Genomic DNA, 25896 nt, shown 5'->3' with positions numbered 1-25896 from the left:
GCCATCCATGGATTCTGTCAGTGTTTTGATCTGTTCACCATCAACATTGCGTGCAGCAGCAACCACAGCCTCCCAGACACTGTTCAGAGAGGTGTACTGTTTTCCCTCCTTGTAAATCTCACATTTGAGGATGGACCACAGGTTCTCAATGGGGTTCAGATCAGGTGAACAAGTAGGCCATGTCATTAGATTTTCTTCTTTTATACCATTTCTTGCCAGCCACGCTGTGGAGTACTTGGACGCGTGTGATGGAGCATTGTCCTGCATGAAAATCATGTTTTTCTTGAAGGATGCAGACTTCTTCCTGTATCACTGCTTGAAGAAGGTGTCTTCCAGAAACTGGCAGTAGGACTGGGAGTTGAGCTTGACTCCATCCTCAACCCGAAAAGGCCCCACAAGCTCATCTTTGATGATACCAGCCCAAACCAGTACTCCACCTCCACCTTGCTGGCGTCTGAGTCGGACTGGAGCTCTCTGCCCTTTACCAATCCAGCCACGGGCCTATCCATCTGACCCATCAAGACTCACTCTCATTTCATCAGTCCATAAAACCTTAGAAAAATCAGTCTTGAGATATTTCTTCGCCCAGTCTTGACGTTTCAGCTTGTGTGTCTTGTTCAGTGGTGGTCGTCTTTCAGCCTTTCTTACCTTGGCCATGTCTCTGAGTATTGCACACCTTGTGCTTTTGGGCACTCCAGTGATGTTGCAGCTCTGAAATATGGCCAAACTGGTGGCAAGTGGCATCTTGGCAGCTGCACGCTTGACTTTTCTCAGTTCACGGGCATTTATTTTGCGCCTTGGTTTTTCCACACGCTTCTTGCGACCCTGTTGACTATTTTGAATGAAACGCTTGATTGTTCGATGATCACGCTTCAGAAGCTTTGCAATTTTAAGAGTGCTGCATCCCTCTGCAAGATATCTCACTATTTTTGACTTTTCTGAGCCTGTCAAATCCTTCTTTTGACCCATTTTGCCAAAGGATAGGAAGTTGCCTAATAATTATGCACACCTGATATAGGGTGTTGATGTCATTAGACTACATCCCTTCTCATTACAGAGATGCACATCACCTAATATGCTTAATTGGTAGTAGGCTTTCGAGCCTATACAGCTTGGAGTAAGACAACATGCATAAAGAGGATGATGTGGTCAAAATACTCATTTGCCTAATAATTCTGCACTCCCTGTATATATATATAGCAGAAAAGTGAGCGGAGAGCAAAATTTTGCTCAACATCTCACTGTAATACCAGCGCTGCTTACGGTAGCGGTGAGCTGGCTAAACGTGCACATGCACAATTTCCCCATAGGAAACAATGGGGGAGAGCCGGCTGAAAAAAAAAACTAACACCTGCAAAAAAGCAACGTTCAGCTCCTAACGCAGCCCCATTGATTAAATAAATTAAATAAACTAAATACAATTAATTACAATTAAATAAAATTATCTAAAGTACAAAAAAACAAACACTAAATTACAGAAAATAATAAAATAATTACAAGTTTTTTTAAACTAATGACACCTAATCTAATCCCCCTAATAAATTAAAAAAGCCCCCCAAAATAATAAAAATCCCTACCCTATACTAAATTACAAATAGCCCTTAAAAGGGCTTTTTTGTTGGGCACTGCCCAAAAATAATCAGCTCTTTTACCTGTAAAAACAAGTACAATACCCCCCAACATTAAAACCCACACACCCAAAGCTACTCTAAAACCCACCCAATCCCCCCTTAATAAAACCTAACACTCACCCCTTGAAGATCACCCTACCTTGAGAAGTCTTCACCCAACCAGGCCGAAGTCCTCAACGAAGCCGGGCAGAAGTGGTCCTCCAGACGGGCAGAAGTCTTCATCCAGACGGCATCTTCAATCTTCATCCATCCGGAGTAGAGCGGGTCCATCTTCAAACCATCTGACGCGGAGCATCCTCTTCATCCAGAGTCTTCTTACTAAATGACGATGACGGTACCTTTAAGTGACATCATCCAAGATGGCGTCCCTTCAATTCCGGAATTAAGGTAGAAAAAATCCTATTGGCTGAAGCCAACATGAAGAGGTTGCTCCACGTCGGATGGCTTGAAGATAGACCCGCTCCTCTCCGGATGGAAGAAGATAGAAGATGTCGTCTGGATGAAAACTTCTGCCCTTCTGGAGGATCTCTTCTTCCCGGCTTGGATGAAGACTTCCGCCCGTCTGAAGGACCACTTCTGCCCGGCTTCGTTGAGGACTTTGGCCCGGTTGGGTGAAGACTTCTCAAGGTAGGGTGATCTTCAAGGGGTTAGTGTTAGGTTTTATTAAGGGGGGATTGGGTGGGTTTTAGAGTAGGGTTGGGTGTGTGGGTGGTGGGTTTTAATGTTGGGGGGTATTGTACTTTTTTTTACAGGTAAAAGAGCTGATTACTTTGGGGCAATGCCTCGCAAAAAGCCCTTTTAAGGGCTATTTGTAATTTAGTATAAGGTAGGGCTTTTTATTATTTTGGGGGGCTTTTTATTTTATTAGGGGATTATATTAGGTGTAATTAGTTTAACAAACTTGTAATTATTGTATTATTTTCTGTAATTTAGTGTTTTTTTTGTACTTTAAATAATTGTATTTAATTGTAGTTAATTTAGGAAATTAATTTAATTATAGTGTAGTGTTAGGTGTAATTGTAACTTAGTTTAGGTTTTATTTTACAAGTAAATTTGTCTTTATTTTAACTAGGTAGCTATTAAATAGTTATTAACTATTTAATTACTATTGTACCTAGTTAAAATAAATAAAAAGTTGCCTGTAAAATAAAAATAAACCCTAAGCTAGATACAATGTAACTATTAGTTATATTGTAGCTATCTTAGGGTTTATTTTATAGGTAAGTATTTAGTTTTAAATAGGAATAATTTAGTTAATTGTAGTCATTTTATTTCAATTTATTTAAATTATATTTAAGTTAGGGGGGTGTTAGGGTTAGGGTTAGACTTAGGTTTAGGGGTTAATACATTTAATATAGTGGTGGCGACGTTGGGGGCGGCAGATTAGGGGTTAATAAATGTAGGTAGGTGGCGGCGATGTTAGGGACGGCAGATTAGGGGTTAATAATATTTAACTAGTGTTTGCGAGGCAGGAGTGCGGTGGTTTAGGGGTTAATATATTTATTAAGGTGGTGGCGATATCCGGTTCGGCAGATTAGGGGTTAAAATATTTATTTAAGTGTTTGCAATGTGGGAGGGCCTCGGTTTAGGGGTTAATATGTAGTTTATGGGTGTTAGTGTACTTTTTAGCACTTTAGTTAAGAGTTTTATACTACGGCATTATCCCATAAAACTCTTAACTACTGACTTTCAAATGCGTTAGGGATCTTGGAGGTAGAGGGTGTACCCCTCACTTTGAGGAAGACTTGTAATACTGGCATTAGGAAAATCCCATTAAAAATATAGGATACGTAATTGACGTAAGTGGATTTGCGGTATTTTCGAGTCGCAAAAAAAAAGTCAGCGGTACACCTGTACCTGCAAGACTCGTAATACCAGCGGGCGTTAAAAAGCAGCGTTGGGACCTCTCAATGCTGCTTTTTAACCCTAAAGCAAGACTCTTAATCTAGGCGCATATGTTTTAAAAATTTAAATATCATTTACTAAACTGCTTATTAGTTACACCATACCATCATATACAGTGCTTCCTTATGAACCTGTGAATTCTACTGCGAGCCTTTGAAGTGCAGGCTCACAAAAGCAAACCTGCAAGTTAAAAAGCGTCTTTCTATCCCCTCTGAGGTAGTGCAGATAAATCACTCTGGACTGATCTGCTCAGGTGCATCTGAGCAGGGGACAGGCTGCACAAGTATTTATTGATGTAATGAAAAATGCAGTAAATTGATGCTGCTTTTCTGCAAGCAAACATGAGCAGACAGGTTCCCTGATTGGGAACATTGTTCACCTGTTTTTTTAAAAATGGGGGCTTTAGTGTCCAATTTACTATTACCATCTAACTGTAATTTTCTTAAGGTATTTATTAATTATGCTTCTTTAAACACATTGTTCTCTGAAAAATCCCCCCCTCTTCCTTTTTTTCCAGTTTTATAAATCCCTCACTGTAACAAACTATTATGCATTTCTTTAAAATATAAAGATGCTGATATAACTATTTTCTCTTTGCTGTTTTAAGCACTCTTAGACTTGCTGTTTATTTTCTGGATATTTGTTGTTTCTTTGGTTTATTGTGAACACTTGAAGCCTTGTAAAAAGTTGTAACACTTTCATTAGTTTGAGTCATTAAATCTGAAGCAGCACACTAGTTTTAATTGAGGTCTTTGCAAGATACAACTGTATTTTCTAAAGGCTATATCTCTTGTTTAAAATATACTGTCTATAGTTAGATATAAGTCTGATTTGTGGCTTCCATCAGAATGTGACCCAGCATTGTTTTCAGTTGCTTAAATCTACTGAAACCCGTAAATGATTTTGTTAGCTGAAGTTATCTGTAAAATGTATGGACCCATTCTACTTAAGTTTGAGAGAGTTACCCATAAATGTCAGTGACTTCACTTCACAGAAGTATATTTGGTGAAATGAGGTTTTGATAGGGGAAGGTTTCTGTAAATAATAATTTTCTTGTAATATTAGGAAGTTGCACTTGAAAACTGGGTGAACAAGGTGCACAAAGATGTCCATTCTGATAATTGTATTTTAAACTATTTTACAGATTAAACTTAAAGGGTATTATTCAATTTGTTTATCTGTAACATGTTCCAAATATCTTGTTATACCTACTGCAGAGTATTAAATGTATAGAAACATGATCCTTCATGTTTATTTTTGTAATTGAAAGATTTGTTTTTGATCATTAAAGCCATCATGTGTTTTGGTGGATTTGAGCCTGCAGGTAAAGTTGATCTAAGATACCAAACAAACTGAGTAAATGTAATAACAGGACATATTTGAAACATCTACAAACATTACATACTGAACCATAATCATTTAATTTTCTCTTTTTATGTCCCGTTAATGTTGTAACATATACTAATTAAATATGTTTATGAATAATGCAATATCAATCATCTAATCTTGTCTATATTTCCTACCTTTTGGCGAATAAAGCCCGTATACCTTAGTATACAAATGCTGCAAGTTTCCAAAAGGTTTAATAGGGTTAATCTTAAAAATTAAATTAAATGTATAAATTAAATGTCATAGATCAAATTTTGAAAAGTTTATCCAATTATTTACTGTAACTACAAAAATCCCCATAGACTTTAATGAAAAATCATTAGATAAACTTTTCTAAAATGTTGTGATCAACACCTTTGCTGAAACACATGTCTATTACAGTGATCATCTTGTAAGTAAATGGATAAAATACTGCTTATATAAAATGTACTTTTTGTTCTGAAGCCGTCTTGTCATTGCTCACTCACTTTGTCTTGGTCACCTTGAAAATAGCTGTGGTTTGGTAGTAATGCACTGCCTGAATTTCTATAGATTTTTACAAAACATATTCAGGTCTTAAGTAAATCACTGCAAATTGGTAAATCAATATTTTTGACTGCAGGAGCATATTTAAGACATTAATTTGAAACAGAAGGTCATGCCATACCACAGCACATACATTTAAAGTGAAGTCTTCCAAACACCTATCAAAAGACTTTTCCTCCAGTGTTATTGCTGGCTCACTGATAATTTTGTATATGTTAAAATAATAATAAAAAATGATTAGGTTAGACTTGGGTATTTTTCAATATTACAGTTTCATTCCAGTTTGATTTCAGAATTAAATAAAAACAAAAAACTGAAATCTTACCTATGAGAATGTTGCAAGTTTAAACAGGGCTGTTAATATCATTGGAAATTGTACCACATCTGCAAAATGCTGTGATGCACTTGTGTGAAAATTAGTGTAAAGGGCAGTTAACCCCTTGTTATTATAATACATTTACATTTTCATGTTATAGAATAACATATCATCCAAGTCTAAACATTTTTAAACAAATTAACGCCTTTGTTTGCAGGATTTGTTTTTCAAAAGCCAAATTCCATCCACCACTTTCCTTATCCGAGAGATAATCCAGGCTTGCTTCTGGAGAAGACAAGACTAGCCATTTAGGGAAATAGATGTAGCTGGCCTAGCCTTGAGAAGTCTGCAGTTTGCATTTACAGTTCTGGGAATTAGAAAATACATGTTTTTCAGATTTAAATTACATGAAAAGAGGCAAAATAATTAATGAAATTACAATGCAAAATTGTTTTACTATCCATAACTAAAAAAACGTATATATACACATTACAAAGTGTTTACTTTTCCTTTCAACCTTTTGAGTGTAAGAGACAGCTACAATGATTTTGGATAATACTCTAAAGTCTATGGAGTAGATTTATCAAGTGCCGGGTGGACATGATTCTCTGTCCACGCTGTTGGCATTTAACATTGAACAAGCATTTATTGTAAATTTACCCTCATGGCTTATCTTACAAGTGGAGTGACACATATTTTATTGTTTCCGAACACTTACTGCACTCAGTGTAAATAAATAGTGCTCCAATGTTAGCGCTGGTATTACAAGTTGAAAGTAAAATGTTAGCTAAAGAGCTACTCAGGCACAACAATGCTATCTTCCTTTCCCCATAAACTTCTATGAGGTGTGCTAAAGAGAGCCTCAAAACTGCACTAGGTAAACTGCTCTAAAGCCAATGGGGAATTAGAAATGCTTTAAATTCCTGTGTGTTCACTATGAAGAAAATATTTGTTTTACTTAAAAAATATATATATTTTTGTAAAATATACGTATATTTATCCTTATGTATCTATATGAATATATACAGATGTAGATTGACAGATACATAGAGTATGTGTGTATGTGTGTACATACACATGTAACACATACATACAAATATATTCACATATATACAAATGTATTCGTACGTACATACATACAAGTATATAGAAATATTTATATACTTTGTAGTAGAATCACATGTAGTTCCTCAAGTGTGTGTAAGAGGAAGGATGATAAGCATTCAATTATGCTGGTGCTATGACCCAAAAATTATTGAATTTAAAGAAAAAAGCAGAGAAAACAAGTGATAATATCAAGCACTCTTATCTATATCATGCTGTTTAGAATAACACTTGAAACAAGTTCGTTTAGAGCCCAGAAGAAGCCATAACAGGTCAAATGTACATTGGCAGTTTTGTCAACAGTGTCATTATTGTTCACCACTGTAACGTATAATATCTGGATGAAATTTTTTAGGATGGCTGCAGATCAGCTACTTATATAGACCATGCCCTTAAGTGAATTGTAGTCTATCCCTAGAATGAAAGTCAACTTGTTTGGTGTTCTAATCTTGGCTTTATTTGCCAAGGAATTGACTGCCAGCTCAGCGTTAGAGACCACCATTCATTTTAGAGGAGACTCTTCCCCTCTTATAGATCTATGGACAGTTGTTGATATCCCTTATTTTGACCCCTACAAGTGTCCTGAGGGGATTATTTGTACTGTGATTTTGCCTATAAGCGGATTGCTAAAATTGGTTGGGTTTGCTGGGATTGATGGTTTGAGTGAATGATGGGGATATAGCTTTTCATCTTGCCCTTATGTGGATTGCTGGATTTTACAGACCGGATTACAGGTGGTGAGTGGTGACACAATGAATTGTATTAGAGATATATCACACATTTTGTGATTCTCCAAAATTTCTTACAGCTGTACTCTTGTGATATGTGGATAGAGAATTTCATTTTTATGTGTTTTTGTAACTTAATGGGTATATGTTATATATACTTTTTGTACAATAAAGAAACCTTTGTAATTCTTGTTTCAATTGTTATTCTAAACAGGTTAATATGGATGAGTGCTTGATGTGATAACTTGTTTTCTATTCTTTTTTCTTTATATTGTTATACTTTGTAAAACAGCTTGCCATATACCATATCCCATTTTAACCCTTTTAAAACCTTTTTTCAATACTAAACTTATAATTTTATTAATATGTATATTTCTGGGTGTAATACTTCATTGTATTATGTTCTACATGTGTATTGAGAAACTTTTTTTTACCCTTACACTTTATTTCAGGTCTTAGATTGCTCTCATTCTTTTAGCGTTATTTGGGATTTTGCTCAAGCGCAAGCCATGATTTTCAACTTGTAATATTAGTGCTATTTAATGATATGAATGGGCATGCTAAAGCAATGTTGCCCTCTCTAAACCTTCTCTGGTAAATCTGTTTTACCATGGACTTGTAATATTAATTTGCGTACTAATTTTAGCGAGGTCCAGCTTCACTTGCAATATGGTCCTATTTATTTTTTATACAAATAATTAATCCTTAGGTACTTATATGTAGATCATAATGTTGTTTTGTTAATATAGCACATCCTGTAGTGATATGGCCTTTAAAGGATATTCTATTAAAAATATAAATGCTTTAATTCATTAGAACACTTATTGTTAAGAATGCTTACCTAAGATTTTAACTAGTGATAAGATTTTAAACATATAGGCAAAGTCACACAGCTGCAATGATTGTGGGCAACGACTGGAAAAAAAATGGTGGGTAATCAGAGGATCTGTACATCTGCAGCCTTCGATTGGCTGGGTTGTGTGTTTTATATATATATATATATATATATATATATATATATAAATTTTGCTTTATTCTCTTAGAATCCTTTATTGAAGAAGCTGCAATGCACTACTGGGAACTACCTGAACACATTGATAAGCCATTCAAAAGAGGCATACATGTGCAGCCACCAATCAGTAGCTAGTTCCCAGCTACTGAGCCTATCTAGATATGATTTTCAACAAAGGATACCAAGGGACAAAGCAAACGAGCTAAAAGAAGCACATTGGAAAGTTGGTTAAATGTATGTGCTCTGTCTGAATTCTATCTGAATCATGAAATACATTTTTTTTGTTTCATGTCCATTTAAATACATAAGTGAGAGGGAAACTCATCAAAGAAATAAACTTCTCTAACAGAGTATTTTTTGTTAGAATATCTGTTTAATTTCCAAATAAGTTTTTAAAGCATTTTGTTCAAGAATTCTGAACCAAACTTATGGTGGTCAATTTGTAAAATGTCGGACGGACATATAAATCTCATCTCATTAAGAGCTAAATTATGAGTGGAGCGCAAACGTTTGTGCCTGAGTGATAAGGGGTTTATCACGCTTATCATGCTTACTGCTGGTATTACGAGATGAAAGTAAACACAATCATTTGAGCTCAATCACAAATTAACTAGAATGATTTCCACAACTTCAGATCTCTGGTTAACTGTTCTGCAAAACAAAAAAAAATGCACAAAACACATCAAAAATACATTACAAAGTATAATTCCATTCATAATAACAATATCTAATAGAAATTAATTTAAAAAAATATTGCACACTAAAGTTATAAAGGCTTTAGCATAGACATACATATCTAAAGATGTTTATGTATGTATTTATGTATGTATGTATATAATATATATATATATATATATATATATATATATATATATATATATATATATATATATATATATATATATATATATATATATATATATATATATATATATATACAGTCTATATACAGTCATGGCCAAAAATATGGACACCCCTGCATTTCTGTCAGATACTGCACCACTTCACCTAGAAAATTGTTGCAATTACAAATGTTTAGGCATTCTCATGTTTATTTCTTTTGTTTGTATTGGTATAACACGAAAATTTGGAGAAACAAAAAAGCCAAATCTGACAAGTTTCACACAAAACTCCAAAAATGGACTGGACAAAATTATTGGAACCCTCAATTTAATATTTGGTAGCACACCCCTTGGAAAAAATAACTGAAATCAATTGCTTCCTGTAACCATCAATGAGTTTCTTACACCTCTCTACTAAAATTTTGGCCCACTCTTCTTTCCCCAACTGCTCCAGGTCTCTCAGATTGAAAGGGTTCCTTTTCCCAACTGCTTTTTGAGATCTCTCCACAGGTGCTCAATGGGATTGAGATCTGGACTTATTGCTGGCCAGTTCAGTACTCTCTAGCGTTTTATCTTAAACCATTTTTGGGTGCTTTTTGACTTGAGCTTTGGGTCATTATCCTGCTGTAAGACCCATGACCTTTGACGGCGACCCAACTCTCTGACACTGGGTCCTACATTGCACCACAGAATTATTTGGTAGTCTTCAGATTTCATAATGCCATGTACACAGTCAAGACATCCAGTGCCTGAAACAGCAAAGAAACCCCAAAACATCAGTGAACCTCCACCATGTTTGACTGTAGGGAATGTATTCTTTTCTTTAAAAGCCTCATTTATTTTTCTGAAAACAGTAGAATGATGGGCTTTACCAAAAAGCTGTAATTGTGTTTCGTTTGTCCACAGCACATTCTTTAAAAATAATTTTGGCTTCCTCAGGTGGTAAGTTTTGGCAAACTCTAATCTTGCTTTTTTATGTTTCTGTGTCTGCAGTGGGGTCCTCCTGGGTCTCCTACCATAGGATCCCTTTTCATCCAGATGGTGATGTATAGTGTGAGCTGACACATGTGTACCCTGTGCCTGAAGGTCAGCTTGAATTTGTCTGGAAGTCAATCAAGTCGATTCTTTATCCACCATTCGAACAATCCTTTGTTGCAATTTTTGACCATTTTTTCTCTTTCATCCACGTCCAGGGAAATTAGCTACAGTGCCATGGACTGTAAACTTCTTGTCAATGTTACACACAGTGGGCACATGATAATAAGGATCTCTGGAGATGGACTTGTAATTTTGAGATTGTCCATGCTTTTCCACAATTTTTGTTCTCAAATCCTTAAACAATTCTTTGCTGCTCTTTCTCTTCTCCATACTCAGTGTGACAGGCAGAGACATACAACAGAAAGGTTGAGTCAATTTGTCATTATCTTAACTTGTTGCCGGTGTGTTTTTTATATTGTCAGCACCTGTTAATTGATACAGGTGAGTTTAATTACAAATTACAGGAGCATCACAAACTTGGAATGTAATTTCTTCTTACAATTTTGAGAAGGTGCCAATAATTTTGCATTAAATGTATCAGATTTGGCTTTTTTCTCCCCTTTTGTGTGTGTCATACCAATATAAACAAAATAAATAAACATGAGAATGCTTAAACATTTGTAATTGCAACAATTTTCTGGTCGAAGCATTGCATTATCTGACAAAAATGCAGGGGTGCCAATATTTTGGCCATGACTATGTATATATATATATATATATATATATATATATATATATATATATATATACACACACGCCTTTTTTCCAATTGGGAGAGATGTAGCACAGCTGATCACAGATTGTAACTGTCTTGATGAAGGCCCAACTGAGGGCCGAAACGTCGACCATGTTCTGTTGATACTATTGATAGAGTAAATAAATTGGATTCTATATAAAACCTGAGAGTGGACTTCACTATATGGATTCTTATATATATATATATATATATATATACAAATAGACTGCACTCACTGGATTTGTGATAAATAATACAAATTTATTGTTTAAATCATAGTGACATTTCGGGGTCAACAAATGTTGCAAATCTTTGCTGATCTAGTGTTTGTGAGATAATGGGTGCATATTCCAATTTGTGTAACCATTATTTTAGCTTGCAATACTAGAAGAATAGCATACTGTGTTGTTATATCAGCTTGGATGTGTAGGTATATATCCACACTAACAAACTATTGACTTTAGTGCAGGAAAAGATGTGCAACCCGTTTAGACCAGTCTATGATTATAGGCAATAGATCTAAGATCCCAACTGTATAACATGAAAAGGGCCATTATTCTTGTGTGTTGAGAGCTAGTGTGCACCTATAAAGCTTTGTTAAACAGTAGGTCTATAAAAACAAATAGTCAAACATCACCAATAATAAGGCTAACCTTGTGCCTGGTATCCTTGGATACCCAGTGTGTAACCTCACCCATAGTTTAAGGGGCATGCACTTATTAAAGACAATCAAGGCATCCCTTCTATAAGACATTCCCAGCTGTTGTATTATATATCTTTCATGGGACATAGATAGACATTAATATATATATATATATATATATATATATATATATATATATATATATATATATATATATATATATACAGTGGTATCCAAACCCTTGTGCCTGTTAGATAGAAAAGTCTTTCATGTCATTGACCTCACTTTAGCATTTATTGGTCATGCGCTTACAATGGGCAATCAAGGTATCCTGTAGTGGTATATTGGCATGGTGTGCAGCTTTAACAAACACTATAAATTGCAAGGACAAAAAGCATTCCATTCACTAGTGCTGATGCACACACCCATATATTAAGGTCATCATGTCCTAGGACCAAGGTTCCCTCACATCCATCTTTGGTCATCAAACCATTCCTCTGTCCCAATATGACTTGGATGCATTGGAGTTGTCCCCCATGGAGATGTTATGCCACACTGACACCTCAATGTTGCACAACCCACCTGGGGTGATGCCACAGGATTATAGAAAGCAGTGTCAGTCTATCAACATATTAAGACCATCAGGGTGCAGTGTGCCCAGTCTATATGTCCATCTTGCTTCCAATCTCAGTAGTGCATTGTCTCTATCACCCCCTCTCTTGAGTGGTGGAACATGATCTGTCAGGATGAACCTCATGTCCGAGACCCTATGTCCAGCTGTGAGGAAATGTCTCGCTACAGGTTGTTCTGTCTTCCCATTTTTCAATGCCATCCTAATGGCTGATGGGTGGTTTGCCATTAATTTCTAGCGTTGTTAGTAGTTTTACCCACATAGAACATTCCACAACAACAGCTCAGTAGGTATATCACAAAGGTAGTTGTGCATGTGAAGAAGTGTCTAATTTCAAACTTTTTGTTTGTGTGTGGGTGTCTAAAATTTCTACATGCGATCATGCCACTGCAAGTGGTACATCCACTACAACGAAAACACTACATCTTGTTTGTTTTGAGACATTTATCCCTACCATAAAAGTGGTTAGGGTCGGTCAGTATCACCAGGTCTCAAATGTTTCTCCCTCTTCTGTATCCCATGACAGGGGGAACCATTTTCTTGAATGGCAGAGCTGGATCTGTTTAGAGGATTTCCCATCTGTTACGCATTGCTTTTGCCAGATCATGCTTTTCATTGCTGTATGTGGTCGTAAATACCAATCTCTGGTTAATTGTGGCTTTCTCCTCCTGAGTATGCTCCTGATCATTCTGTTCCAATACCTCATTAATGAGTTCATTAATCATCTGTTGTCCATACCCCCGCTGACAGTATTTATCAGACATCATTTGTAGCTGTTTTTCTTTGTTTTCCTCCTATGTGATTTTTCTAGTGACTCTAGTCATCTGGGATTTGATGATAGCTCTTCTAGTTTGTGGGGGATAGCTACTGCTTGCATAGGGGAGTGAGTTTCGGTCTGTTGGTTTGGTAAAAAAAATGGTTGCCAATCAGTTGACTTTTTTATAGATTCTTAAATCTAGAAAATCTATCTGGTTCAAGTTCCTCTGTGCCTTGAATCTAATGGGAGATTCTAAACCATTAAGGTGTTCAATCCATTCAACTAGGGCCTTAGAGCCCCCTTTTCAAACAAAGAACAGATTGTCTATGTACCTGTTGTAATGTTTTACATTCACATTGTCAAATATTACCATGATGGTCTCCTCATATTTCTCCATGTAGAGATTAGCATATGCTGGAGCTACATTTGAGCCCATCACTGTTCCGATTAGCTGTTGGTAAAATTTGTTCTCAAACCTAAAGTAATTTAGCGTGAGGCATAGACGTAGAAGTCTGAGAAGAAAGCTATCTGGGGGGCCAATGTATGGATAACGATTCAGGGCAGCCTGTATCGTTAGTATATCCTTATTTGGAATTGCAGTGTAAAGACAGTTGACGTCCATTGTGACCAGCAAGTCAGATTCTTCCATATTTTCTATGGTTTTGAGTTCTTTAATGAGTTCATCTGAGTCTTTCAAGTATGATTTCATTCCTATCACCAACAGTTGTAGTTGTGCATCCGTGTATTGTGCCAGGGGTTGCAAGAGTGAGCCCCAAGCTGATACTATGGGTCTCCCTGGAGGACGTTCCAGGTCCTTATGTATTTTAGGGATTGTGTATAGTATAGGGTGAATGGGGTTCTTGACATGTACATTTAGCCCCCAATCAGAAAGCACTAGTAAAAAATGGGCCGGCTTCAAAGCTTACATTCCTACTTTTCAAATAAAGATACCAAGAGAACTAAGAAAAAATGATAATAGGAGTACATTAGAAAGTTGTTTAAAATTGCATGGTCTATCTGAATCATAAAAGAAAAGAAAAATTGGGTTTCATATCCCTTTAAGCAGATATAGCTGTATTGTGTAACTAAGATCCAAGTTTTAATATGAAAGCATAGGTATTTTTTGTTTATTTGCAAGTGGATGTGTGCCAATATATAGAGATGTATGTGTGTACATATGTATATGTATTTGTATTTATATATATATATATATATATATATATATATATATATATATATATATGTATATATATATATATATATATATATTATATATTTATACAGCCACACACAAAGAACAGCTCTTATAATCATTACAGACAAAATGTATTACATAAATTAAATATGTTTCACTTATTGTTCTTTGCAAGTTTTCATTTTTTATTTTATTTTTTCATTTCCTTCTTTACAGATAATCCCAAGCAAAGCACCGGAGCCACTGTTTTCATTCTCATCCTAGATGTCAATGATAATGCACCAGAGTTTGCTATGGTCTATGATACATTTGTTTGTGAAAATGCAAGACCTGGACAGGTAATTTATAATCTCTATTTTTCATAAGCAGTTAGTGATACCTATAAAAAAATAAAATAAAACATATTTGATGTACTAATCTTGCTGTGTATCACATATTGATTTTAAGAAGTAATTTTGCAACTTGTTATTTATTTAAGCATTAAACACATGCCAATAATAATGATAATAGATAATTTATTAAAAATACAACAGCTGACTAATAATGTTTCTATTAGTGGAAAGGGTACCATGTAAAGTTTAAAAGCAATTATTATTTTAAAATGGAAAAAAATTGTTATTTAAAAAAATCCACCAGACATTGGAAACTAGTAATTACCTGTACTCATTAAAAGGTACATAATACCCATATGCTAAATCACTTGAATGTGATGCAGCAAAAACTAAAAAAGCTGCCAAGAAAATATTGCATTAATATTTACCGCAAAATTTCCTCAGCTTACAATAGTAATAGTGCTCTGTCAGCAGTTATTCTTCAGCTACTGTCAGCTGCATGAGGGAAAAAAAGACAGCCAATCAACTTCATCAGTGCTGAGTCACACTTTTCTTTACTGTTATCTGATGGGAGTTCACTAAATCGCATGAGATTACATACTAAACTTCCTTAAACTCAGGAGGGAAATACAATGACTGTGTCTGCACAAACCAGATGTCCTTTCAAGTCCCAGGACTAGCATCCTGATTGGATGCTTAAAATCATTTTTTTATTGGATGTGGCTACTGAGGACATTTTGAGGTAAAACATCTTTTTTTTTTTTTTACATAGAGATGTCAAGGTGATATTTTTTAGTAAGCATTTTACAGCTATGCTGCACAAAAGCAGGCATATACTGTATTTAGATATTTTAATTTAGCATATATAGCCGTTATGACACATTGTCATTTCCTGAAATTATCCTGATGCTACTGTTTTCTTTCACTAACCAATTTCTACAAGAAGAAAATAAAGAAAAATAGGGATTCACAGGTGCACATGACCTTAAAAACACCCTTTTGTATTAGTTGATAAAACAAGCAAATTAACACTATATAACGTACCAAAATAAATATGAAAACTATTTACCTAAATCTCCCTTCTATAGCCACATATATAGGTACAATAAATAATTACAGTACCCCCCAACAAGTCCTGGCGAATATCTGGATAAGTTTGCATCAAGTGTGGGCTGTACTGGTGCTAGCACAAAACAAAAATAGAAAAGAAAAGCAAGTAATTCATTAAAATCTGAAAAGAGCCTTTTTAAATCATCTTTTCAAACCAGCTATATAACTAATGTCACACGAGATCAGCTTCTAAATAATACTTGTAATTTGTATTTAAGCTCTATGTGAAGTGTTCATATAGAGGGCCCTATGTATCATTATGCCGGCGGACAAGGTTCTCAACTTACAAACCTGTATGCTCATCTTCGTGGCAAACGTCAGAAGACACTGTAAGCCTGCTGTCCGCATGTAGTATTACCAACTATTTGCTTGTGTAGCACCACCCCTGGGCAGATAGAAGGGTCTGAAAATCACCCTCCAAGGTGGCAGAGAAGTTGCAAAAACTTCTGCTTTGCAACTAGTGGAAAAAAGGCTGCATGAGCGATCCTGCACTGCAAGGTCTCCAAAGCAGCATCTGCTGCTTAATACAGTAAGCAATAGAAAATGTATAAAACAACCTAGAATAAACTAATGTAGTTATCTTGAAATGCATTCAAGCACATAGTTACTGTGATTCTATTCATCTATCTTCTTTCAATATCAATCTCAAAACATTTCTTAAAGCCAACACTTAAGTTCTCATGATTAAACTCACAGAACTTAATAAATAACTAGATTTAAAAAACAATAGTACCATATCATTCATGGGATATTAACATTACTGCATGTACAAACAGTATTATGACAACATCTGAACATTCAACATTTGCTTGATCAAAAGTTCATTTTTCCCTTTTATTGAATTTGACATTTGAATATCAAGTTTAGCAATTGAATATTCAAAAATCAACATTTGAAAGCAGATTCTCACACACACCAATGTACGTTTATGGGAATAAATATTCAAATGTAATATCTGAATGTTACATTTGTTCCACACAAAACATTAAAATAGCACAAAGAATGTCAAGAACATTTGTTCCACCCGTCAAATATCAGATCTGTGAGATTTCCCAAACATTTCAAAAATATGCATTGAAAACGTTATGTAGAATGCAGACTCTCAATTTCCAAAAAGGGTACACACCTTCTTTCTTATTTTTTTTTTTTTGTGTTCTGTCACTGAGAACAAATATTCATTTATTACAGTATTATTTTATCAGTCACCTGTATTATCTGCCCATTTCATATGTTTGACTGCCCTTTTATTGTTTTATGTGTCTTTGTTCCTCATCTGTCTTGCTGATTTTGTTTTTCCTGTATCACACTCTGATTTGTTGGTAAGTTTATAATACATTTTTTTTGTAATTATCTTCTTTTTTTATGCTGTTATATGTTGGAGCAATTTAAGTTCTCAGATTTAATTCTTGTAAAATTATATGGAACAGTGATTGCTAGTGATTTGCATCTGTCATCATATCATATATGCATATGTCATATCTGTTTCTAATGCTGCTATAAAAAATCACAGACAAAATGGAAAATTATGTTAACCGAAAATGAACCATGCTATAATGAATAAAGTGTAGTGATTGTGTAGAATGAGAGGGGTACAGTCTATAATAGGGAGGGTGCTATGATTAGAAGAGTGAGACTGGTTCCAGTGAGAGGGGCATGGCGTTTAAGAAGCAATTTGAAAGGTTTCCACTAAGTGGCAAATGTTGTGACAGGGCCACAGTGATAAAAGAGATGTCCTTAGTCTCATGTTGAGGGAAAGAATTGGCAGAGGCTGTGCTAGTGTGTGAAAGATAGTTGAGGGTCACCAAACTGATGAAAGTAGAGGAACTTTTATGCAAGGTCAAGTAATGCTTTATATCCATAACCATAAATTCCACCCATGTAGTGCTCCAGGCATTCCAAATTTAAAACCGAAAAAGAATATTCCACTCTCTCAATATGCAAATGGTCTGTAATCATTCACTGTGCATTATACATGTGTTTTTAGGAAATACCCATGAAACCTATATACTTCATGGTTGCTGCATGTGTTCTAATATTGAGCTCTTGGTAACAATTATTGTTACAATACTTCTTTAATTAAGATGTATTTCATGAGGTAATTACTTACATTTAGTTTTCACTAAACTATACATGATGTTTTATTCAGTGGATTATGTACTTGTAAAGTATGATTTTTCTAATCAATACCAGAACCCTGATATTAATGTATTTAGAGCCAAAAAAATGTAAATGTTAAACATAAATTATCATTTTCTACATGGCATTTGTACGATTACTTAATAGTTTTAATATGTGAACTTAAAGGGACACTGAACCCAGATTTTTTTCTTTTGTTATTCAGATAGAATATGCAATTTTAAGCAACTTTCTAATTTACTTCTATTATCAAATTTTCTTCATTCTCTTGGTATCTTTATTTAAAAAGCCAGAATGTAAGTGTTGAAGCCAGCCCATTTTTGGTGAACAACCTGGGTTGTTCTTGCTGATTGGTGGATACATTCACCCACCAAAAAACAAGTGCTCTGAACCAAAAATTGTCTGGCTCCTTAGCGTAGATGCCTTCTTTTTCAAATAAAAATAGCAAGAGAACGAAGAAAAATTGATAATAGGAGTAAATTAGAAATTTGCTTAAAATTGCCTCTCTATTTGAATCATGAAAGAAACAATTAGGGTTCAGTATCCCTTTAAGTTACCTCTATCTATGGATGTGTATTGTTGTACATTGTTAAGATTAAGAAATTATTGACCATAATATTTGTTTTCTCAAAAGGTGCTTGCCAATTTAGATTAATTTAAAGGGATATAAAGGTTAAAATTAAAATCTGCATGGGTGCATTTTAAGTTTAAATTGAAGCATTTTTTAAATATACGTAATATAATTAGGGGCCGATTTATCAAAGCTTCAACTGTGGAAATCCACGGCAAATTAGATGCCAAGTTGATCTGCCCTAGTTAACACAGTGTCAATGTTGAAATGTTCTACATAATATACGCTCCCGCAAGATCAATCCGATACAAATCGTTGCTTGCATTATTCAAGCATAATACAGGTAATCCGCCTTCACATTCTACTCCATCCGAGAGTATTACTGATGATCCGCCTTCACATTCGACTCTATTTGACCCTCTTACCAATTTATCAAACATTCAACAGGTATGCTTGCGTCTATTCCGACACAGCGTACCTATCCTTCAAATCGACACCTCTGAGGCCGTGAATGCCATCGAAATCAATGGGAGTCTGAAAAGGTTTTGTTCTATGCTGTTTGTCCTCACAGACAGTTAACAATGAACATGCAGAATATTTTTAAATTGGTGATACTTTTATGACATGGAAGGAGGATATTAATGAACCATCTGAATCATGAAGTATAATAAAAAATGTTTCATGTCCCTTTAACCTTTTGTGATAACAAAATATATTAAGAAATGCCCTTATTACGACATAAAATAAGGAGATGTTACCCTACTTATGGGTTATGTTTAATTTCTCTGTCGTAGAGTTCATTACAAGGCAAGGGGACAAATTATTTATACAGGAATTAAAGAAAGGAAGACACATAAGAGTGCCAAGAGTATTTCTCCCAATAATTGGTCTATATCCTTTGAGTGAAAAGGATTAACTCCTTTCCCTAGTAGATGCTGTCAAATATATAGGGATAAAAGAGAACAAAAGAGATATTATATAATATGTTTAGATTACCAAAGAGTATAAATTCATGTGTTAATACATTTTTTTGCATCATGTTTAACACATGGAACAACTACTCCATAGTTGAAAGAACTCTCACAACATTTCTGCTCCTTATTCCACACAATACTCCAACTTCTAATAACCACCAAATAAGTCAATTATCAACCATGTTTTATTGGAAAATGCATAATCACGTGATTAATTAAATAAACAAATCAAAAGTTAACATACATTTTCTACTCTCTATAACAAATCAAATTGGTGTTGCAGTAGTAGTGACTGTTAGAGATTACAAAAAAAGGGATTATAACATTCATGAGATGATGGGACGCACGTACCCCATATCTGGGATAAATATGACCTGATTGAAGTCATCATCCAGACGGCTTCTTCAATCTTCATCCATCTGGAGCGGAGCCATCTTCAGACGAGCCGATGCGGAGCAATCTTCTTCCACCGACGACTGAACGACGAATGACGGTTCCTTTAAGTGACATCATCCAAGATGGCATCCCTCAATTCCGATTGGCTGATAGGATTCTATCAGCCAATCGGAATTAAGGTAGGAAAATCTGATTGGCTGATTGAATCAGCCAATCAGATTGAAGTTCAATCCGATTGGCTGATCCAATCAGCCAATCAGATTAATCTCGCATTCTATTGGCTGATTGGAACAGCCAATAGAATGCAAGCTCAATCTGATTGGCTGATTGGATCAGCCAATCGGGTTGAACTTCAATCTGATTGGCTGATTTAATCAGCCAATCAGATTTTTCCTACCTTCATTCCAATTGGCTGATAGAATCCTATCAGCCAATCGGAATTCGAGGGACGCCATCTTGGATTACGTCACTTAAAGGAACCGTCATTCGTTGTTCAGTCGTCGGTGGAAGAAGATGGCTCCGCGTCGGCTCGTCTGAAGATGGCTCCACTCCGCTCTGGATGGATGAAGATTGAAGACGCCGCCTGGATGATGACTTCAATCGGATGGAAGACTTCTTCAGCGCTGCCTGGATGTTGACTTCAATCGGATAGAAGACTTCTTCAGCGCCCCTTGGATGATGACTTCTGCCGCTCTGGATGTCTTCTTCTGTTCCATCGGTGGTCGGCTGGCTGAAGACGGCTAAAGGTAGGATGATCTTCAGGGGGGTAGTGTTAGGATTATTTAAGGGGGGTTTGGGTTAGAGTAGGGGTATGTGGGTGGTGGGTTTTAATGTTGGGGGGGTTGTATTTTATTTTTACAGGCAAAAGAGCTGAATTATTTGGGGCATGCCCCGCAAAAGGCCCTTTTAAGGGCTGGTAAGGTAATAGAGCTGTTAACTTATTAATGTAGAATAGGGTAGGGCATTTTTTTTATTTTGGGGGGCTTTGTTATTTTATTAGGGGGCTTAGATTAGGTGTAAGTAGCTTAACATTGTTATAATAATTTTTTTAAATGTTTGTAACTTATTTTTTTTATTTTTTGTACTTTAGTTAGTTTATTTAATTGTATTTAATTGTAGTTATTTGTAGGTAATTTATTTTTTAATGATAGTGTAGTGTTAGGTTTAATTGTAACTTAGGTTAGGATTTATTTTACAGGTAATTTTGTATTTCTTTTAGCTAGGTAGTTATTAAATAGTTTATAACTATTTAATAACTATTCTAACTAGCTAAAATAAATACAAAGTTACCTGTAAAATAAATTTAAATCCTAAAATAGCTACAATGTAATTATTAATTACATTGTAACTATCTTAGGGTTTATTTTACAGGTAAGTATTTAGTTTTAAATAGGAATAATTTATTTAATGATAGTGTAGTGTTAGGTGTAATTGTAACTTAGGTTAGTTTTTATTTTACAGGTACATTTCTCTTTATTTTAACTAGGTAGCTATTAAATAGTTAATAACTATTGAATAGCTATTGTAGCTAGTTAAAATAAATTGAAATTTGCCTTTAAAATACAAATAATTCCTAAAATAGATACAATATAATTATTATTTATATTGTAGCTAGATTAGGGTTTATTTTAAAGGTAAGTATTTAGTTTTAAATAGGATTAATTTAGTTAATAAGAGTTATAATATTTAGATGTATTTAATTAATATTTAAGTTAGGGGGTGTTAGGGTTAGGGTTAGACTTAGGTTTAGGAGTTAATAATTTTATTATAGTTGTGGCGGTGTAGGGGGGGCAGGATAGGGGTTAATACATTTATTATAGTGGCAGTGGTGTAGGGGGGGGCAGGATAGGGGTTAATAGGTATTATGTAGGTGGCGGCGGGGTCCGGGAGCGTCGGTTTAGGGGTTAATCAGTTTATTAGAGTGGCGGTGGGCTCCAGGAGCGGCGGTTTAGGGGGTAATAACTTTATTTAGGTGGCAGCAGTGTAGGGGGAGAAGATTAGTGGTGTTTAGACTCGGGGTACATGTTAGGGTGTTAGGTGCAGACAGCTCCCATAGGAATCAATGGGATGTCGGGCAGCAGCGAACATGAACTTTCGCTATGGTCAGACTCCCATTGATTCCTATGGGATCCACCGCCTCCAGGGCAGCGGATTGAAAACCAGGTACGCTGGGCCGGAAAAGTGCCAAGCGTACCTGCTAGGTTTTTGATAACTAGCAAAAGTAGTCCGATTGTGCCGAACATGTGTGCGGAACATCTAAAGTGACGTAAGCATCGATCTGTGTCGGACTGAGTCTGGCGGATCAAAGCTTACATCACTATATTCTACTTTTGCCGGTGTAGGGCTTGATAACTAAGGCGAATCAGCCTCGCCACAAATACGCTGCAGAATTCCAGCATATTTGAGGTTGATGGCTTGATAACTAGAGGCCATAGTCTACATAAAATTAAACTGGCCTCATTCAGATAAAGCAGCAATTATAATCACCTCTCTAATGTTTTCGGATTATCATTGTTTGATTCCTTCTCTTGAACTGTTTTAGAATTTAAATGTTTAATTTAAATGTTTAATCTAAAAGGCCAGCCCATGATTTTAACACCTCCGTAGTATTGGTCTAGAAATATAGACTCCAATCAGGAAACAATACACAGGTTTAGCACAAAAACTGGGCCAGCACTTGAAATTGCATCACTTGTGAATAAAAATAAATTAAAAAATAAATAAGACATGCAAATATGTTTGGAAAAAATATCAGAAATAAAACATATATATATATACACAAGTATGTTTAAGAAGAGATAGGTACATATTTGCATATTTGAGCATTAAGAAGCATGTACAAATGAGTATAACCAGTAAGATAGAAGCTTTTTGCATTATATATCCACAGGTACATTTCTATGATATTTATTGTTTGTTCAGGTATAAATCTAGCTATTTCAAGGACATTAATAGATGAAAAATAAAAGATTAGCTTTAGAGAAATGTGCTTGTTCATGGACATAAATTAAATTGTATAAATACAGTTGAAAGAAGAAGACAAAACTATCTTCATTAGATGGACATTCAGGGTAGATTGTTTTATAAATGAGGATAACCGCGACATCGATGACCCTTATTTATCAATAGTCCGATGCTGATCGCGCCGGACTTGATGCGCGTGTTTTTGACAGACTTGTTGATAAATAAAGCCATTGAATGTAGATTTGCGCCAGCGATGTATGGCGAGCATATAGCCCATAACGAATGCGTTGAGATTGACGCCTTAATAAATCGGCCCCGTAGTGTCATTCAAGTCACTGCTGACTCTCTTAGATGGTGTAGCATATTAATAATTGTGCAGCGGCCCTCACAGCATATGTGCGTATGCCACTAAAAAAACAATAATAACTTTTACTAGAAACATTTTTGCTAATGGAAGAACATTGCAAAATCGCTTCTATTTCAAACTAAAAGGCACCCATGTACTTTTCAATTTTGTCTTTTTTTTCCTTTTAACAGGAAGCGAGTTTGGAATGCTGCTGGGCATTACATAAATATGGGTTGACTATATTTCTTTAGTGTCAGATATATAATGTGAGCCTTTAATATGTGATGTACTTGTGTGCAGTGGCTCTCCTGTGTGTTTTGATATCTTGAATTATGATCTGTTGGATAGATACACCCTTAGTGAAAGGGTTCCTCTTGATTTATAAATTCTATTTTTAATATTTTATTTACCAGTGTTAAATGAGTATGTTGTGTCTATGCAGGATTAGGATTTGTGCTTTTTATATTAACAATTTATCTTATTGGCATTGTGCTGAAGGCAAACTTCTATACTTACTTATTATTTTGTTTTATGTGTTTTACTCATCAGGCTTCCTGATACATAATCCCCATACACTCTATTTGTCTTTGTGCTACATACTTTAATGCAAACACATTTTGAATATCATTCACTGTAAGTGTATTAGGTAATCAGAAAAATAAATATAAACAAAAACTGCATTGGTCCAAGAGCATATATATATATTATGAAGGTCTAGCTGAAGTTCCCCATAGCTCTCTCATGTGGTTTTCTTCTCTGTTATGTGACATATCTGGTCTCCACTGCTCAGGCCCAGACTGGCCAAAGGGCATACAGGGCAAATGCCCGGTGGGCTGGGCTCTTATGTGGGCCTTGCTGCTATATAGAGGCCCACCCTATGTTAATATGGGTAACATTAGGAAAGCTGGTACAGTATGCCTATTTTGTAAAGCAGAAAATCCATTTTCTGTCTTGCTATTAAGCAGGGGTGCTGCAGGATGAAAGTTCCAATCTATTATGGCTACCTAGCTCACAGAAGTCTAACTGATGTGGGCTGCTCCGCCTTTAAATGCATGGGCCTATTTTTGTTCCCAGTTCAGTCTTGCCACTACTGCAACAAATAACCTCACAACGCTCATCTCACCAAACACATTAGCTCAATGTATACTTGTCAGGAATACATGTCTCAGAATTATCTAACCCAAGACCTCTTCACTGCCTGTAAACTGCTTCAGACATAAAAAGGATTTGATAAGACAAACTGTACAGAGTTCAAGCTTACAAATGAATCAATTAAAACCAATAAAAAAAAGAAAGAAACCTGAGAACTTCTAAAACAATATGTTTGTTTATTGGCTTTCTTGTTTTAATAAATTATTTAATTATATTTTAAAATAGTGGCTGATATATTTGCTTCACCTTTTATTTATAAACACTGAGGATGATTTCTACAGGAGAACCATCACTTTTGTTCCAAACTTTGCTAAAATTGTTTCCCTCTTGACAATTGCAAAACATATGTTTTATATACAGGGAGTGCAGAATTATTAGGCAAATGAGTATTTTGACCACATCATCCTCTTTATGCATGTTGTCTTACTCCAAGTTGTATAGGCTCGAAAGCCTACTACCAATTAAGCATATTAGGTGATGTGCATCTCTGTAATGAGAAGGGTGTGGTCTAATGACATCAACACCCTATATGAGGTGTGCATAATTATTAGGCAACTTCCTTTCCTTTGGCAAAATGGGTCAAAAGAAGGACTTGACAGGCTCAGAAAAGTCAAAAATAGTGAGATATCTTGCAGAGGGATGCAGCACTCTTAAAATTGCAAAGCTTCTGAAGCGTGATCATCGAACAATCAAGCGTTTCATTCAAAATAGTCAACAGGGTCGCAAGAAGCGTGTGGAAAAACCAAGGCGCAAAATAACTGCCCATGAACTGAGAAAAGTCAAGCGTGCAGCTGCCAAGATGCCACTTGCCACCAGTTTGGCCATATTTCAGAGCTGCAACATCACTGGAGTGCCCAAAAGCACAAGGTGTGCAATACTCAGAGACATGGCCAAGGTAAGAAAGACTGAAAGACGACCACCACTGAACAAGACACACAAGCTGAAACGTCAAGACTGGGCCAAGAAATATCTCAAGACTGATTTTTCTAAGGTTTTATGGACTGATGAAATGAGAGTGAGTCTTGATGGGCCAGATGGATGGGCCCGTGGCTGGATTGGTAAACCCTTATTTATCAATAGTCCGATGCTGATCGCGCCGGACTTGATGCACGTGTTTTTGACAGACTTGTTGATAAATAAAGCCATTGAATGTAGATTTGCGCCAGCGATGTATGGCGAGCATATAGCCCATAACGAATGCGTTGAGATTGACGCCTTAATAAATCAGCCCCGTAGTGTCATTCAAGTCACTGCTGACTCTCTTAGATGGTGTAGCATATTAATAATTGTGCAGCGGCCCTCACAGCATATGTGCGTATGCCACTAAAAAAACAATAATAACTTTTACTAGAAACATTTTTGCTAATGGAAGAACATTGCAAAATCGCTTCTATTTCAAACTAAAAGGCACCCATGTACTTTTCAATTTTGTCTTTTTTTTCCTTTTAACAGGAAGCGAGTTT

The 25896-nt window shown here is 35.6% G+C and overlaps 1 protein-coding gene across 1 annotated transcript in view; it reads left to right on the top strand.

Moving 5' to 3' along the window:
- Positions 1–25896, top strand: part of LOC128661585 (cadherin-10-like) — a 543762-nt gene that overhangs the window by 479466 nt on the left and 38400 nt on the right. The window contains exon 8 of the mRNA XM_053715824.1: positions 14669–14790. Coding sequence (XP_053571799.1) covers positions 14669–14790 — 122 coding nt within the window. The remainder of the gene's footprint in view (positions 1–14668; positions 14791–25896) is intronic.

This window comes from Bombina bombina, chromosome 5 (assembly GCF_027579735.1).
Source record: "Bombina bombina isolate aBomBom1 chromosome 5, aBomBom1.pri, whole genome shotgun sequence".
In the NCBI taxonomy this organism is placed as follows: Eukaryota; Metazoa; Chordata; class Amphibia; order Anura; family Bombinatoridae; genus Bombina; species Bombina bombina.
This window is presented reverse-complemented; position numbering and strand designations above follow the sequence as displayed.